The sequence below is a fragment of the Spea bombifrons genome, chromosome 11 (genome assembly GCF_027358695.1).
Source record: "Spea bombifrons isolate aSpeBom1 chromosome 11, aSpeBom1.2.pri, whole genome shotgun sequence".
NCBI lineage: Eukaryota > Metazoa > Chordata > Amphibia > Anura > Pelobatidae > Spea > Spea bombifrons.
This window is the reverse complement of record NC_071097.1, coordinates 37,378,467-37,397,136: the sequence shown is the minus strand read 5'-3', so window position 1 is coordinate 37,397,136 and position 18,670 is coordinate 37,378,467. Positions and strand designations below refer to the sequence as shown.

The 18,670-nt window shown below is 48.5% G+C and overlaps 1 protein-coding gene across 1 annotated transcript in view; it reads left to right on the top strand.

Moving 5' to 3' along the window:
* Positions 1-18,670, top strand: part of GFRA1 (GDNF family receptor alpha 1) — a 71,083-nt gene that overhangs the window by 33,746 nt on the left and 18,667 nt on the right. The window contains exon 4 of the mRNA XM_053450337.1: positions 15,530-15,866. Coding sequence (XP_053306312.1) covers positions 15,530-15,866 — 337 coding nt within the window. The remainder of the gene's footprint in view (positions 1-15,529; positions 15,867-18,670) is intronic.

Below are 18,670 nucleotides of genomic sequence, written 5' to 3'. Positions count from 1 at the left end.
AACAGACAGTGTGACTGGAATAGGCTGTGGATTTATTGCAGGTTAATTAGAGAACGCAAAGTGAGTATAAATATATTTCTGTGAAGAACGTAGGGCGGACGCGGCGGACTCCATATTACCGTCCACGCAGGATCGAGCTGCCGTTTCTTCTCTAAATCTGACAGATTCTGGGTTTTTCCCGTCCAGGCGCGTCTTTATAGCCGCGGAGTTTATTGCCGGCAGCGTGCGCGACCGGCAGATAATGGGGGATTCCTGTACGCGCTAAATGCTTTTTTAGTGAAACCCGTAAAATAAAGGTGATTAGATAATTATCGCCGCTCTGCTGTTTAATGGCCGCCCCATAACTTCCCATTTATTTGTTTTTGTTTCATTATTTTCGCCGTTCTTCACTTCTTAATGGAGTTTGCGTTACTGAGGGGAGCACAGAGGCTTCGGGAAAAGGGAGCTGGGCGCTTAATTTACAAAAAAGAGGATTATTAATTTATAATATGATGTTAAAGGAGAATCTGACACTTTTTTATTCCTCATTATGGATTAAAAATAATTTTTTTAGAAATATTATTCAGCAGTTTTCTTTTTTACCCCAGTTGTAGTTTTTGCCCCATAATATAAAGTTTTCAGGCAGCTGCATATCAGCCGTTTGTATGATTCTCGCTCTGTTATCTGACCCCCGATCTACTAAACCCCCCGACTCCTTATCATACTGCCTGTGGGGAACAATAGAATGGCTCAGTCTTATTTACCCGGCCGGTGATGGAAGTCTATGGAGGAACGGACTTCATTAGCATCGCCATAAAGCATCAGCTCAGTGTGGTGTTTGAGTCGGGAAAGTCACCCAAAATATCACATGACTGACAGCAACGGCGGCTCCAGATCTGCAGATAAAGGGGGTGTGACGGAGCTGGCTAGTCCTACCGACTCCCTCCGCTGTCTTGTGCTCCCTTAGCCTGGGACAACACACTTTCCCCGGTTCCCCAGTCACTAGCCGAGACTCAGTGTAGGGGAAAACCAAACGAAGACTGATTTATTTCTCACACACAGGGCTGGATATATCCAGAAAACACACATTTACATAAAACAAGATATTGGGACACAAACAACCCCCTTAATCTGCCTCCCAGAGACAACAGGGGCAGTAACGGGATTAACAATACAATAGGTGGGGGAGACTGATTTATACATTAGACTAAAACAATGGTGGTCACTCCCTGGTGGCAGACCCTGGCTGTCTGCTGGAGATAATCCCCTCAGCCAGAGATGAGAAGATACTGCTGGGGGTAGCCACAGAAGTCTTTAGAAACCCAAGGCCCATAGTCAATAGGAAGGAGGCTGGCAGTCAGGCTTCTCCAGTGGCCCCAGTGATGGAGGCTTCCGTCACAATTCTTCCCCCTTCGAATTGGACTGACATAGGATGAGACCCCAAACGGGTTGACTCCGTAGTCAGTCAGTTTATTTGGCCCATTAATGCCCTCCCAAAATTGGTGCTCCTGCTGCTGCTGGGGAGATGGGCCGGCTGCGCCATCTCCCGGGTACCGCTGGGGAGGGATGCCTCCTGCATCCCCTCCCTGGTGCTCCTGCTGCCGTTGAGGAGGGAGTTCCGGTTCCTCCGGTACCGGAATTAGGTTCTGCCGCTGGGGGGATGGACCGGCTGTTCCACCTCCCTGCTTCTGCTGGGGAGGTAGGTTGGCTGCTGGATCTCCCTGAATTCCTGCAGCTTTGGTAGGTGCTGGGCAGAGGCCAGCGATGCTCTGCCCGGTGGCCAGCACTTCAGCTGGGGTTAGGGCATCTTGTGGGTCGGCCTGCCGCTGGGGAGGGAGGACCGGTTCCTCTGCTCCCGGACATGTGAGCTGCCGCTGGGGAGAAGGGCCGGGTGCCGCATCTCCCTGGATCCCTGTAGTCATTGCAGGTGTGGGGCAGAAGCCAGCAGCGCTCTGCCCTGTTGCCAGCTCTTCAGCTGGGGCTAAGGGATCTGGGCAGACTGCCCAGCATTCTGAGGCCCCCGGTGTGGAGACCGCAGTGTTATCCACCCCTCTTGGGTTAACATCCTCAGACAATAAATCAAATGAATCCCCAGTCTCTGGATCTGGTTGTGGAGCACAGTCGCACAGCTCCAGTATCGGATCTGGATTAGCTGCCCAGTATCCCTCTGACTCAGGGGTGGAGACCGCAGTCCCATCCACCCCACCTGGGTCAACATCCTCAGCTGACCACTCAATCACATCCACAAAATCCACACAATCCCTGGACACTGGGGCATTCTGTTGAACGCGTTCGAACAGTTTTTTATATGCCTTCTCCAGTTCCCACTCCTGTGTAATTAAAAAGTCTAAATCACCTCTGAGTCCTAGTGCATCTGGGAGGTCCCACTCCCTGAAATCCCGGATGTCCTCGATCCGCCACTCCGCTGTGCTGCCGAAGTCCGGATCCTCCTGAAGACTATCCCATAATAATCCAGGGCCACCGCAGTCATAGTCCTCTGGAGAACAATCTTTCGCAGTTCCCCAATATGCTTGTTCTGTATACCACTGCAGATCCCTATAATGATCTTCCAGCTCTACCTCCTGTTGGACCAGCTTGTCCAATTCGGATACCCATTGCTCCTGGGGTTGCTGTCCCAGGAATGGCATCCGTAGTTCCCGCTGGTCTCTAATCTTTTGTTCGGAGCTTGGAAGACACTGACCCCGGCGTATAACAGCCCTCTGCCAAACTGACCGTCGAACCACTTGCCTCAGGTTCTGGTGTTGTTCTGTAGGCAGGGCAGTGGTGTAGCAGGAGAGGATGACCCGCAGCAGCCCCTGGAATTCTGATACTACATCCATGTCCTCGTCAAGGCGACCGAAGTCTGCCGTCCTGTCGGTTAATCCCGGTAGAAAGGAAGTGTCCCTCAGACTAAGAAGCAATCCCGCCGCTTGCCACCAATGTGACGGAGCTGGCTAGTCCTACCGACTCCCTCCGCTGTCTTGTGCTCCCTTAGCCTGGGACAACACACTTTCCCCGGTTCCCCAGTCACTAGCCGAGACTCAGTGTAGGGGAAAACCAAACGAAGACTGATTTATTTCTCACACACAGGGCTGGATATATCCAGAAAACACACATTTACATAAAACAAGATATTGGGACACAAACAACCCCCTTAATCTGCCTCCCAGAGACAACAGGGGCAGTAACGGGATTAACAATACAATAGGTGGGGGAGACTGATTTATACATTAGACTAAAACAATGGTGGTCACTCCCTGGTGGCAGACCCTGGCTGTCTGCTGGAGATAATCCCCTCAGCCAGAGATGAGAAGATACTGCTGGGGGTAGCCACAGAAGTCTTTAGAAACCCAAGGCCCATAGTCAATAGGAAGGAGGCTGGCAGTCAGGCTTCTCCAGTGGCCCCAGTGATGGAGGCTTCCGTCACAGGGGGTTATATTACTGTATACAGCGCTGGGGGGTTATATTACTGTATACAGTGCTGGGGGTTATATTACTGTATACAGTGCTGGGGGGTTATATTACTGTATACAGCGCTGGGGGGTATATTACTGTATACAGCGCTGGGGGTTATATTACTGTATACAGTGCTGGGGGGTTATATTACTGTATACAGCGCTGGGGGGTATATTACTATATACAGTGCTGGGGGGTTATATTACTGTATACAGCGCTGGGAGGTATATTACTGTATACAGTGCTGGGGGGTTATATTACTGTATACAGCGCTGGGGGGGTTATATTACTGTATACAGCGCTGGGGGTTATATTACTGTATACAGCGCTGGGGGGTTATATTACTGTATACAGCGCTGGGGGGTTATATTACTGTATACAGTGCTGGGGATATATTACTGTATACAGCGCTGGGGGTTATATTACTGTATACAGCGCTGGGGGGTTATATTACTGTATACAGCGCTGGGGGGTTATATTACTGTATACAGCGCTGGGGGTTATATTACTGAATACAGCGCTGGGGGGTTATATTACTGTATACAGCGCTGGGGGGTTATATTACTGTATACAGTAGTGGGGGTTATATTACTGTATACAGCGCTGGGGGGGTTATATTACTGTATACAGCGCTGGGGGTTACATTACTGTATACAGCGCTGGGGGGTTATATTACTGTATACAGTGCTGGGGGTTATATTACTGTATACAGCGCTGGGGGGGTTATATTACTGTATACAGCGCTGGGGGGTTATATTACTGTATACAGTGCTGGGGTTATATTACTGTATACAGCGCTGGGGGTTATATTACTGTATACAGTGCTGGGGGTTATATTACTGTATACAGTGCTGGGGAGTTATATTACTGTATACAGTGCTGGGGGTTATATTACTGTATACAGCGTGGGGGGTTATATTACTGTATACAGCGCTGGGGGGTTATATTACTGTATACAGCGCTGGGGTTATATTACTGTATACAGCGCTGGGGGTTATATTACTGTATACAGCGCTGGGGGTTATATTACTGTATACAGCGCTGGGGGTTATATTACTGTATACAGTGCTGGGGGTTATATTACTGTATACAGCGCTGGGGGTTATATTACTGTATACAGCGCTGGGGGGTTATTACTGTATACAGCGCTGGGGGTTATATTACTGTATACAGTGCTGGGGGGTTATATTACTGTATACAGTGCTGGGGGTTATATTACTGTATACAGTGCTGGGGGGTTATATTACTGTATACAGTGCTGGGGGTTATATTACTGTATACAGTGCTGGGGGGTTATATTACTGTATACAGTGCTGGGGGTTATATTACTGTATACAGTAGTGGGGGTTATATTATTGTATACAGTGCTGGGGGGTTATATTACTGTATACAGCACTGGGGGGTTATATTACTGTATACAGCGCTGGGGGTTATATTACTGTATACAGCGCTGGGGGTTATATTACTGTATACAGCGCTGGGGGTTATATTACTGTATACAGCGCTGGGGGTTATATTACTGTATACAGCGCTGGGGGGTTATATTACTGTATACAGCGCTGGGGGTTATATTACTGTATACAGTGCTGGGGGGTATATTACTGTGTACAGCGCTGGGGGGTATATTACTGTATACAGTGCTGGGGGTTATATTACTGAATACAGCGCTGGGGGGTTATATTACTGTATACAGCGCTGGGGGGTTATATTACTGTATACAGCGCTGGGGTTATATTACTGTATACAGCGCTGGGGGGTTATATTACTGTATACAGCGCTGGGGGTTATATTACTGTATACAGCGCTGGGGGTTATATTACTGTATACAGTGCTGGGGGGTTATATTACTGTATACAGTGCTGGGGGTTATATTACTGTATACAGTGCTGGGGGGTTATATTACTGTATACAGCGCTAGGGGTTATATTACTGAATACAGCGCTGGGGGTTATATTACTGTATACAGCGCTGGGGGGTTATATTACTGTATACAGTGCTGGGGGTTATATTACTGTATACAGTGCTGGGGGGTTATATTACTGTATACAGCGCTAGGGGTTATATTACTGAATACAGCGCTGTGGGTTATATTACTGTATACAGTGCTGGGGGTTATATTACTGTATACAGCGCTGGGGGTTATATTACTGTATACAGTGCTGGGGGTTATATTACTGTATACAGTGCTGGAGGGTTATATTACTGTATACAGCGCTGGGGGTTATATTACTGTATACAGTGCTGGGGTTATATTACTGTATACAGCGCTAGGGGTTATATTACTGAATACAGCGCTGTGGGTTATATTACTGTATACAGTGCTGGGGGTTATATTACTGTATACAGCGCTGGGGGTTATATTACTGTATACAGTGCTGGGGGTTATATTACTGTATACAGTGCTGGGGGGTTATATTACTGTATACAGCGCTGGGGGGTTGTATTACTGTATACAGCGCTGGGGGTTATATTACTGTATACAGTGCTGGGGGTTATATTACTGTATACAGCGCTGGGGGTTATATTACTGTATACAGTGCTGGGGGGTTATATTACTGTATACAGCGCTGGGGGGTTGTATTACTGTATACAGCGCTGGGGGTTATATTACTGTATACAGTGCTGGGGGTTATATTACTGTATACAGCGCTGGGGGTTATATTACTGTATACAGCGCTGGGGGTTATATTACTGTATACAGCGCTGGGGGTTATATTACTGTATACAGCGCTGGGGGGTTATATTACTGTATACAGCACTGGGGGGTTATATTACTGTATACAGCGCTGGGGGGTATATTACTGTATACAGTGCTGGGGGTTATATTACTGTATACAGCGCTGGGGGGTTATATTACTGTATACAGCGCTGGGGGTTATATTACTGTATACAGTGCTGGGGGTTATATTACTGTATACAGCGCTGGGGGTTATATTACTGTATACAGCGCTGGGGGTTATATTACTGTATACAGTGCTGGGGGTTATATTACTGTATACAGCGCTGGGGGGTATATTACTGTATACAGTGCTGGGGGTTATATTACTGTATACAGCGCTGGGGGTTATATTACTGTATACAGCGCTGGGGGGTTATATTACTGTATACAGCACTGGGGGGTTATATTACTGTATACAGCGCTGGGGGTTATATTACTGTATACAGCGCTGGGGGTTATATTACTGTATACAGCGCTGGGGGTTATATTACTGTGTACAGCGCAGGGGGTTATATTACTGTATACAGTGCTGGGGGGTTATATTACTGTATACAGTGCTGGGGGTTATATTACTGTATACAGCGCTGGGGGTTATATTACTGTATACAGCGCTGGGGGGTTATATTACTGTATACAGCGCTGGGGGTTATATTACTGTATACAGCGCTGGGGGTTATATTACTGTATACAGCGCTGGGGGTTATATTACTGTATACAGCGCTGGGGGTTATATTACTGTATACAGCGCTGGGGGTTATATTACTGTATACAGCGCTGGGGGGTTATATTACTGTATACAGCGCTGGGGGTTATATTACTGTATACAGCGCTGGGGGGTTATATTACTGTATACAGCGCTGGGGGTTATATTACTGTATACAGCGCTGGGGGTTATATTACTGTATACAGCGCGGGGAGGATTTAAAGCGTCCGTCGTAGTTCGAGGAGTGACTATTTAAGAAAACGTATTTATTTTGCGAATTACGTTGGAAAGCTCATCGTTTGTAACGGGTTTGAGACGGGGAGAGTCCCAGCGGCAGGGCTGCAGATTTGGAAGGAAATACCCCAGGCCGTTAAACGCTTCTCGTTTTTTTTTTGCCTGAAAGCGTTTGAAAATAATGACTTTTTGGAATTGGATGTAAAGTCTGATAGGAGGACGCGGCTCGGCGTTTTTGTTTTTTATAAATGGTCTTTTTTGAACGACTTGTAACTTTCCCAAAATTAACAATTTAGCGCAGCGACTACAAACGGATTAAATGCCGAGGATTCTATACCGTGGAGAAAAAAAATAATTACATTGAAATGGAAACAACCCGATGTTCATGAAAATGACGCTTTTTACCATTTGTTTTGCACATTTTGTGATTTTGTGCATTGGAAGAGATTGGGCGGCCGTCTCGCAGGGTGTTACGCCGTCTAGAGGGTAATAATCACACGAGGCGCGTCGTTTACCACAATACTTTATGTAATCCCGATGATTAAAGCCCCCCCGCCGCCCCCCCGCGCTTCTCTCATCCAGCCGGCCCCCTCTTCTCTCCGCTTCTCCTTCATTCCGTTCCTTTGGCTCCTTATTTTCGACCAAATTTTCACCGTCCTTCTAGAGAGGTGGAGAAGAGCGGCTTCAGAATGGGTTCTGTACCCCCCCCAGCAGGGTTCCCAGGGTAACGGGGCAAGAAAAAGGACATTTTGGGGTAAAACGTCCCAGCGTCCTCAATCACGGTCAGCGGGGGCATTAGAGCGGCTGGGCTTCATGTGACCAATATGGCTCCTGAATCTACGACGAGACGAACGACTAGTCGGGGGCCGCCGGGGGCCGATGTGCCGGCGGGGTCTGGGTTTCTATGTTGGTTGGTTATTTTTTATTTTGTATGTGAAACGGTGGAAATGTTTTGGGTCGGACAGACGCTGCTTCTGGTAACTCGGTGGCCAGATGGTCCTTGTCTGTAGCCAAATCCTCTGACTCTGAGCCCTTTGAGGCTTCTGTAACTCCCCGGGGGGGGGGGGGTAGTGAGCGAAGCTCCTTTACAAATAAACAGAGAGTTTGTGTTTTATTTAACTTCCCGTTTAATGAAGATCGCCGGTCCGGCAGCCGCGTTGCGCATGTTGGCGGAGAGACACGCATCCCTTGTACTCGGCGATAGACTCGGCGGAGGTTCAGCTGGGGGTGGAGAAAAGGGGCAAATGGGGGGGGGGATTTCACACAACATGGATGCACAGAGGGGGTGCCCCAAAAAACAAAGGGGTCACTCAGCTCTCATACGCATTAAAAGCAATACGGCGGGGGGGGGTCCCGTTAACTAAACGGCTTTTCTCAGTAAGATGTCGTTGGTTCAGCACAAAATAAATCATTTTTTAAACATTTAAAATCTCCACAACCTTCAAAAACCTCAGCGATCAGGACTCCGGATTTTATATAAAAGGAGTAATTCTGGTAAAATTGGCCGTGCGGTTTCTTGAAGCTGCGTTGAGTGCATGCGCGCCGCGACCTCTCTCTCTCTCTATATATATATACAGCGCGTGTAAAGTAAATCCTGAGAACGAAACAAAGGAAGCGGATGAAAGGTTTCTGTGAGACGCAGAGCCCTGGCACGGGGAGCACCAGCCGCGCAGGATTTATTAGCCTCACCGCAGCCGCGGATATTAACGGCGCGTTGTGCGGCTCGCGGTAATTGGAAGTAATTGCGCTAATCAGACCCCGGCAGCCGAGTGAGATAACCGCGCGGACTTCCCGGGGACTGAAAGGTTGCATTAAATAATGCATGAGCCGGGGCTATTGTTCTAATTGATCGGCGGTGATTGCGATCAGGTGGAGGGAGGCGTTTGAAGGAGGCCGCGTCCTCCACACAGAACCATTAACGGCTCCATCGCTGCCAAAACACAAATGAGCTGGGAAGGCGGCCACGGCGGCGGTTACTGCGGAAGTCAAAGTGATGGATCGTCCTCGGGGCGGCCAGCGGTATATACTCCGGATTAACCCCGGCAGCTCCGGAAACTAAAGACCCAATGAGATCCCGGATGGGGGGGGGGTGTTAACTCCCCTCCATGTGAGTGCCGAGTATTACCGTTTCTGGGCTGAATCGACTCAAACCTTAGATTCAGGAGCCGTATGTCTGTCCCATGCATGTTTAATCCCCTCACTGTATTACCCTCTACCACTTCTGCTGGGAGGCTGTTCCACTTATCTACCACCCTCTCAGTAAAGTAAAACCTCCTTCTATTCCATCTCAGCCTCGGACCCTCTCGTGTCAGATTCCGGGCTTTTGTTATTTCTCCTCCTTTTGGTGAGAATGGCGGCCAAAATAAACGTTCTTATAAAGCGGATGCGAAGATCTTTTAGATGTTTGAGAGGCAGAAGTTTCCGTTCAGTGGCTGCGTTGATTTGGCAGCGATTACTGAACGCGAGCGCGATGTCCGCCGCCCCGCCACCGCCCCGCCACCGCCCCGCCACCGCCGCCTGCCGGATGTCTCTGCGGTGTTACGATAAAGCAGCCGCAGCGGGGGGTCCCGGCAGAGTTGGTCGAGTACACCGTGTGCAGGCGGTAATGTTTGGGGGATCAGGATGGGGATAACCCGGAATATGAGAATTCCCCCTTTTTTGTTTTTGCCCTCACGAGAAGAAAAAGCCCCCGACACGGGGGGGGGGTGATGCCCCGCCCACTCTAACTGGATCCGTCCAATCCCTACACATTTAGAATATTTTAGAGCTTCTGGATCCAACGAGAAATCCGATCGCCTCTTGGAGTCCAGAAGGAATTTTTCCCCCCTGATTGCTGAAAGCAGCTTAATCAGGGGGATTATTTTAGCTTAATTAATTAGGGTTTTTTTGCCTTCTTTTGGGTCAGGAGTAGAAGGTTGGGTATAAAGGGCCGAACTTGATGGACTTTGGTCTTTTTTCAACCTTATGTAACTAGATATATATATATAACTATGTAACTATATACATAACTATGTAATAATATCTATATAACTATGTAATAATAGGACCGATCCACCCAATCCCCAGCTAAACGTGATAACTACATATATGTGCCGGTATTTATTTACACGGATGTGATGCGCTGCGGACGCGGCTCCCGTGGCGACCTGCGGCTGATGGATCGCGGCCGCGGAAATAATTCCCAAAACAGACAAATAGAAGAGCATCGTTAACAAGAAACGGCCCTAATCGATCCGAGCGCAGAATCACCGATAACCAATACCGGGCGGCGGATCAATGGTACAAAATAACCACGAAAACGGCCATTTATCAGTCTGTCTGTCTATATATCTGTCCGTATGTCTGTCTGTCTGTCTGTCTCTCTCTCTCTCTATATATATCTATCACTGTTTCTTTCTCTCTTTCTTTCCGCCCCTCCGTTATGAGACCACCGAGTCGACCCACTTTTCTTCCCCAACGTCCCTATAGACCTCTCGGCCCTTTCCCCCCTATCCCTGCTCACAATGGGGGCCGTTCATTAACATTGGGGGCCCGGGGACTTTCTGCTAACCGTAGGACAGCCACATGTCAGTCACCATTCTAACCGCGATACGTTACTGTCCTCTCCGGAAGCGACACATTAGTCTCCTGGTGATCGATGATCTTGCTGCAGAAAGCGCGCATGGAGAGTAATGATGCTTCAGTCCAATTAATTTACCTTTTTGTACGACCCGCGCTCGAGGCAGAAACACTCTTCCCGTTATTGGTTTTTTCTGACATTTTTGTATTTTGATATATTTTTACCGTTATTTATAGTTATTTTCATACAAATCCTCCTCCTGACTCAAAAATCTGTGGTTCGGTCAAACAAGGGAGGCGTGATTTTGCCCCACGAGGGTTTGAGGGACTGTGGGGGTCCATGGGGGGCTGAGGGGGAATAGCGGGCATCTGATGGATCGCAGGCAGCCAACTTGCCATAGCAAACGATCAATGAGGAGGTTTCTGCCCCAAGAATGGATGCCCCCCCACCTGCCACTTGACAGAACACAGACCCCCGGAGACACCGAGCTGCGAGGCGACTCCATACAATGTCGTGGATTTCAGTCTCAGGCTTTCCACCTCTTAGTTATTTGACTTATTATTTGTGTTGTTTATTTAATGAGCCGGTGGTAGATGAGCGGAACAGCCTCCCAGCAGAGGTGGTAGAGAGTAATACAGTGAGGGTATTAAACATGCATGGGATAGACATACGGCTCCTGAATCTAAGACGAGACCAACGACTGATTAAGGTTTGAGTCTTTACAGCAGGAGGAACGGGGGGCCGCCGGGGCCGAGCTGCTGGCAGGGATTGGGTTAATCGCATTCTGTGCCGCTTCGTAGTTCATCATAGGATTTTTTGTGTTTCTGTCCGGCACCAAAGAGCTTTTCTCTGCCGGATCCATAACTCCTCGGGGGTCTCTGTTACGATGTAACGTGTGCTGGAGCACCCCATGTAACATAGTATGTGAAAAACAGCTCCACACGCCAGCACCGCGGCACCGCGCTCTATTGATATTTTAATGGACGGTGGGGAGGGGTCCGGGGAGATGTCTCGTGGTACATTAGAGAGGTCTCTGTGACCTTGGCCGAGAAGCTTTACTCTCTCATGGCTCAATTATTCATTTTAATGTCTGCAGCCCGATCGCTAAAACATCATAACATGTAAAGGACACGCATGATCGATGCGGAAACACGTGATAGAATTTACCCGGTAAATAATGTATCAGCCAGGAGCGTGAGTAGAGTATCGTACCTTCCGAGGGGGCTAAAGAGGGACACTTTATGGGGCATTTAGGTGTGGCCAGGGGGGCTTATGTGACTTTGTGCCCCATCGCTGGGTATTCATGTGACTGGGTGGGGCATTTATTAGAAGAATAATGGGGTTTATTTACCCCGTTTAATGTATAAAGCCGTTCCCTGCTGTTTCTATACACATTATCGGGGCTTTTAGGGCTGTAGAACCCTGCGATCCCCTCATACCCAGCAAACATTCTGCCCTCCTAGGAAAGAGGGGCATCTGGGAGGAGAGAGGGGCATCAGGGCAGGAGAGGGACATCGGGGGAGGAGAGAGGGGCATCAGGGAGGAGAGAGGGGTATCAGGGGAGGAGAGAGAGGGGCATCGGGGGGAGGGGTATCCGGAGATAGTAGTAACGTGTAGGAAGCCATTGAGGCCCAAACATGCGCAGGTTTATTGCTGGATATCTGTGTATTTACATTTGGCGTGGTAACGATTCTGCAGACCCCACCAACGCCGGCTAAAGCCGTTACAGGGGTCTCCATGCCGTCTAGAAAGGAAATCTCTGATTTGAAACACTAAATACCCATGAGATTTCATTAAACTGCGACCCAGAAAAAATAACATTTCCAGACGCAAGGTTCATCCGAATCATCAGGAAATGGAAACATTAACTATAAGAATAACTTAATAATAATAATTGGTCTTATTTCATAAATGATCCAAAATGAACATTTTTAGAAAAAGAAAAGAATATTTCAGGAATCAGGGGATGGGGTGCTGGGCAGGGACTGGGATCAGGGGATGGGGTGCTGGGCAGGGACCGGGATCAGGGGATGGGGTGCTGGGCAGGGACCGGGATCAGGGGATGGGGTGCTGGGCAGGGACCGGGATCAGGGGATGAGGTGCTGGGCAGGGACCGGGATCAGTGGATGGGGTGCTGGGCAGGGACCGGGATCAGGGGATAGGGTGCTGGGCAGGGACTGGGATCAGGGGATGGGGTGCTGGGCACGGACCGGGATCAGGGGATGGGGTACTGGGCAGGGACCGGGATCAGGGGATGGGGTGCTGGGCAGGGCCCGGGATCAGGGGATGGGGTACTGGGCAGGGACCGGGATCAGGGGATGGGGTGCTGGGCAGGGACCGGGATCAGGGGATGGGGTGCTGGGCAGGGACCGGGATCAGGGGATGGGGTGCTGGGCAGGGACCGGGATCAGGGGATGGGGTGCCGGGCAGCGCCCGGGATCAGGGGATGGGGTGCTGGGCAGGGACCGGGATCAGGGGATGGGGTGCTGGGCAGGGACGGTGATGGTTTTCTTCCTGGGATCGGGTTATTGAGTTATTATCGTATATATATCGTTTATAGTGTTTAGCCATATTATAACCCCCCCCCCGGCCACCTGTGGGGGGCCACAGAAGCCCGGCTGTCGGAGGCATTAAAGTGTCCCGGTAACGCAGACCCGTGAAGGCGACCGGCCGGCCCTTTAACCAGATCTTCCGTTTTATTCCCCGATCCGTGACCCAAATGAAAGTTATTTTTAATAATCAGGATTAAGAGCTCCGCTTCGCTTGGACTTTGTAGAAATTATTACTTTAACCTCAAATGTTCTAAAAAACGAGTCCCCGGCGGGCGCTTCCTGATATCCGCGCAAAATGAGGTACAAAATCTATTTTTCTCTTGAGAAATGACGCGGGTCCCCGGCTCGCGCGGATGAGACGGTATCGGTTTACACGACATATGAAACTCATGTCAGATTTGACGGGAATTGCATTAAAGATGTGATGGAGCCCCCCATCCCCCCCCCTGTCGGGCTGCAGACCGTGATGAATGAGTGCCGGGGGTGGCAGCGGACGAATGATGGATCGTGTCACAATAAGTACAGTTATTGCGTGATGAATGAACCTTTATCCGTGTTCGCGTCTCCGTCATGATTGAGTATCTCACATACGATACAAGGAGAGGGGAGCGGCCGCCGTCGACCCCCCCCCTGCGCGTCCTCCGGCGGGGCTCATCTACTAAGGCTAGCTAAAGCCGGAGCGTCTTGGTCGTCGATGAGTCGAGTTGTTTTGGAGATATTTAGCCTTATGATTAACCCCGTGGACGCTGAGCTCTGCGGCTGCCTGAACCAATCAGAAACAACCAGCAACCTAGCAACAGGGGAGAGATAACTTAATGGGGAGGAATAATCCCAAGAACAGGAACTTGAGATGGCCGCTCACACACATATATATATAAAGGGTTATGATAGAAATGCTTATTCGAATTAGTAAACAGAGTTACGAGGGTTAATTTAATGTAAATGAGGATTTATACATCTTATACCCGTGTTCCGGTTAACCCCACGCCGTCCAGGGACCTCTGTAAACGCTTTGCGTGTTATTTCCCTTCCTGGCACACGGAATGATGTAATTACTCAGATTACACGCTAACGAGGGAGCTCTGCGCAGATCCGATTGCCCCGCGGCCCCCACATTACCCGTAATGAGCTTTCTGCGTGGAAACCAGCGAATCGTGGGCTGCGCATCAGGTGTCTCCATCCGACCTGCTAACAAAACAAATCAGAACCGCCAAAAATACCAAATCACAGCAAATTCCCCATTTTCTTTGGGGCTTTAAACGTTTTATTTTTAAAATAATAGAGCATATTGTGCGATTTGTCAGATGGTTCGGATTTCTCGCGGTTCGTTTCCTGGCTGCCTTTCCCATTCCGGCTCGAATCCCCTTACTGGGTTAAACTCTACCACTTCTGCTAGGAGGCTGCTTCATGTTACATCAGAAGCAATTTTGGGCCAAGTTCAGATTCTGAGGGCTCCCCGATACCCGAGGAGCTTAAATAATTTTCCCTTTTTCCCAACCTGTGTTATATTTACCTTTAATAATAATAATAATATATATAATAATAATATATATATATAATAATAATATAATGGATCTGACGTCAGTAAATAGAGTTATCGGAGTCAACTAAGTCTAGAATTTTACTGAAAAATTCTATTTTGGAACCAAATAATGCCGGCTAAATAATATATATTCTCTCAGTCTAAATTGGAACCCAGGAGTGATGGGAGTGATAAAGGGCCAGTGAAACACAGGAGTGATGGGAGTGATAAAGGGCCATTGGAACACAGGAGTGATGGGAGTGATAAAGGGCCATTGGAACCCAGGAGTGATGGGAGTGATAAAGGGCCATTGGAACACAGGAGTGATGGGAGTGATAAAGGGCCATTGGAACCCAGGAGTGATGGGAGTGATAAAGGGCCATTGGAACCCAGGAGTGATGGGAGTGATAAAGGGCCACTGGAACACAGGAGTGATGGGAGTGATAAAGGGCCATTGGAACACAGGAGTGATGGGAGTGATAAAGGGCCATTGGAACACAGGAGTGATGGGAGTGATAAAGGGCCATTAGAACACAGGAGTGATGGGAGTGATAAAGGGCCTCTGTACGTCTATGAAGAGTTTCTATTAAAATCAGCCGTTTCCAGCTACAATAGTCATTTACAGCATTAACCCCGTCTGCGCTGCATTTCCCATTCATTTCATGTTATTTTTATGGGGAAAATGTGCTTTTCATTCAAAAACAGTGACCCCAAACTTTAGAACGTCCGGGTATATTAATGATTGATAAATGCTTGTTTAACAAAGAAAACACTGACTGAACCCGTGTAATATGTTCTGTTGTAGAGTCGATGATGCTGAAGGGCAGCGATTGTCTCGACGCGGCCAAAGCCTGCAACCTGGACGACACGTGCAAGAAGTACCGCTCGGCGTACATCAATCCGTGCACCAACAGCATGTCCAACGAGGTCTGCAACCGGCGCAAGTGCCACAAAGCCCTGCGCCAGTTCTTCGACAAGGTCCCCCCGAAGCACAGCTACGGGATGCTCTTCTGCTCCTGCAAGGACTTCGGGTGCACGGAGCGGCGGCGGCAGACCATCGTCCCCGCGTGCTCCTACGAGGAGAAGGAGAAGCCCAACTGCCTGGGGCTGCAGGAGTCCTGCAAGACCAACTACATCTGCAGGTAACGCCGCCATCTTTAACCGCAGCGCCGGCCGGCCGGTAAATGACATCACGGTTATAGCGAAACCGCGTGGATTTACTACCTGCGCCCATTCTGTTTATCACAGAGATCTGGGGAAAGTAAAATATCAGAATGAGCAGAATGGCATCCGTCCGAGGCTTTGGTCGGTGACCAAATTAACACCGCCGTATATTTGCTTTAAAGGCTATTTTGTTCCCCTCCATGTTGGATACACTTTTGCCCCATAAAAGAATATTTACCCCCAGAGTATAACAGCGTGAGGTCACTTTCAGGGGAGAATATCATTTTTGTTCATTTAAATGTAGTGTGGCTGTCGGGGGGACTGACGGTCGGGACGGAAACCAAATACGGATTCCAAGAATGAAGACACCCGGCTAAGATCCATACCTCCTAAATGTCATTCACTCAAATCCCTGATACCCCTCTCTCCCCCCTGATACCCCTCTCCCCTCCCCTGATACCCCCCGTCCCTCTGTCCTCCCCTGATACCCCCCGTCCCTCTCTCCTCCCTGTTGCCCCTCTTTTCTAGGAGGTGAGAATGTTTGCTGGGTATGAGGGGATCGCAGGGTTCTACGGCCCTAAAAGCCCCGATAATGTGTATAGAAACAGCAGGAAACGGCTTTATACATTAAACGGGGGAAATAAACCCCATTATTCTTTTAAATGCCCCACCCCAGGCAATAAGGCAAATATTAATATAAAAAGTGCCCCTTCTGGCCATTTGAAATGGTGGGAGATCTGAAACTCTTTCCTATAAATAATAAATGAAAGGAACATTCCACTAAAACCCCTTTAAAACAACCAAGAGAACAAAAAACAGGGTATATGCCGGTATATAAAACTGCAGCCCCCCCGCTTCGTGGAAGCGTGAGGAGCGTACAGCCGATTCCCGCGCATGCTGAATGAGACGCGCGATACGAAGTATCCAGAAATATATCGCGGGGTATCGGCCGCTCCTCGGAGTCGCGTTAGAGGAGGTCGTTCTCGTTTCCCGAGGTCGCTGATGTCATTAAAGCCAATTAAAAGCGAAGTTTGCATTCCGGGCTTTTACCAAATCATCAGAATGTTATGAATTTTATCGATTTCTGCGACATGAATAAAAACGCGCGTTCTGGGGGCTGGCGGCCCCCGCGGCCGAGGTGTCATTCTCCAAGGAGCCAGGCCAGGGGCTGATTTCTCTGACAAACAGTGCGTTATTGGCTGCGTGTATTCCCCGGATTACAGGTAATTGAAATGTCATGTTGTGCAAATCACAACCGGCGGAGACCTGCGCATGCGGGGGGTCTGACGACGCTTCTTCGATAGACAGCGCCGGTTGGGGGAACCAGCAGCCGCGTTCTGGGGTCGGACTCACGCAGCCCAACCACAAATGGTTTTTAACCCCTTCAGGACCGGGGTTTTTTTCATACTCTACTATTATGTTTGTTAAACCCCCTTTTGCATATTTGATGAACCCCCATAAATTATACGTCATATTCAGGATGAGTGGGGACTTCTTCTAAAATAATAGAAATGCATAAAAATATTATTTTACAGTAAAAACTAGAGTAAAATAGAAAAAAAAATGCGCTTAACTTTTCTTCTGCACAGCACGGTGCCGCAGCTGATTAATGACCCCCCCATACATCCATTATACGTTCCAGAGGGGCGCATCCATGCTTTACATATCACCCTATAATATGACCCCCCCCATACATCCATTATACGTTCCAGAGGGACGCATCCATGCTTTACATATCACCCTATAATATGCGTCTATTAATACTTAAGGGCTTTGGGGGTAGTCATTTTTTTAATAATTTTTTATTCAATTTTTTAGAATATAATTATAATTTTTAATTTATCGGTACATCCCGATGGCTGTGAACAGGTTAATTGCTTTGACCTTGCCATCAATTTCCTATGGATCAGAAATCACATTGAAAGCGTGGGAAATTAGTAGAACAGCCTCCCAGCAGAAGTGGTAGGAGAGGATTTAAACATGCATGAAGACGAGACCAACGGCTGATTAAGGTTTGAGCCGAATGGGGCTGATCTGACGCTTATTGATGAAAACAAAGTATATATAAACAAAGCGAAACTAAAAAAAAAAAAGAATATTTTTAGTTGAGTAATATAATATTTTCGGTGAGTTTTTCCCGGTTTTTGGAGCGCGTGGTGTTTCCGGCGCGCGTCGCGGAGCAGACTGTTCATTATTTCTCACACAATATATCAGAAATCCGCTCCCCGCGACCCGGGTCCCGCCGCCAAGATCCGGACCATGGTTTTTTTCTTGTTTTTTTGGCCTGAAATCGATGTCAGGTTTCCGTCCCGTGCAGAATTCCCGCGGACGGCCGAGTTTACGATCCGTGGAACGTTTTTTGTTTCGTTATCAGATAAAAGCCGAAAATCGATTACGGGCCAATAAAGCGCTTGGCGCGGAGAAGACCTTTGCCTGACGGCGGATCGGATCCCCGGCTCGCCGTTCCGTCCAGACCCGAAAATGTCCATTTCGCTTATTCCTTTAAACTCCTCGCACGTTATTTCACCCCAGAGCAAAAGTTTCATAAAAATCAGCCTTTTTTGCCCTAATTATCCGGCTCGATTTCCTTCCTCTCCAGAGCCCCTCGCCTGATGACTCCGCGCAGAGAATAAATCAGGAGATAATTATATTAATTCTTTGCGTTCTTCCGATGGTCTGGTTTCATTTTTTTCCTGACTTCTGTGCAATTCGCATTATTTAGGGAATTGGGCAATAAAAATATGTTTCCTCCTCCGCAACCTGTTACGCGCAGGCATCCACG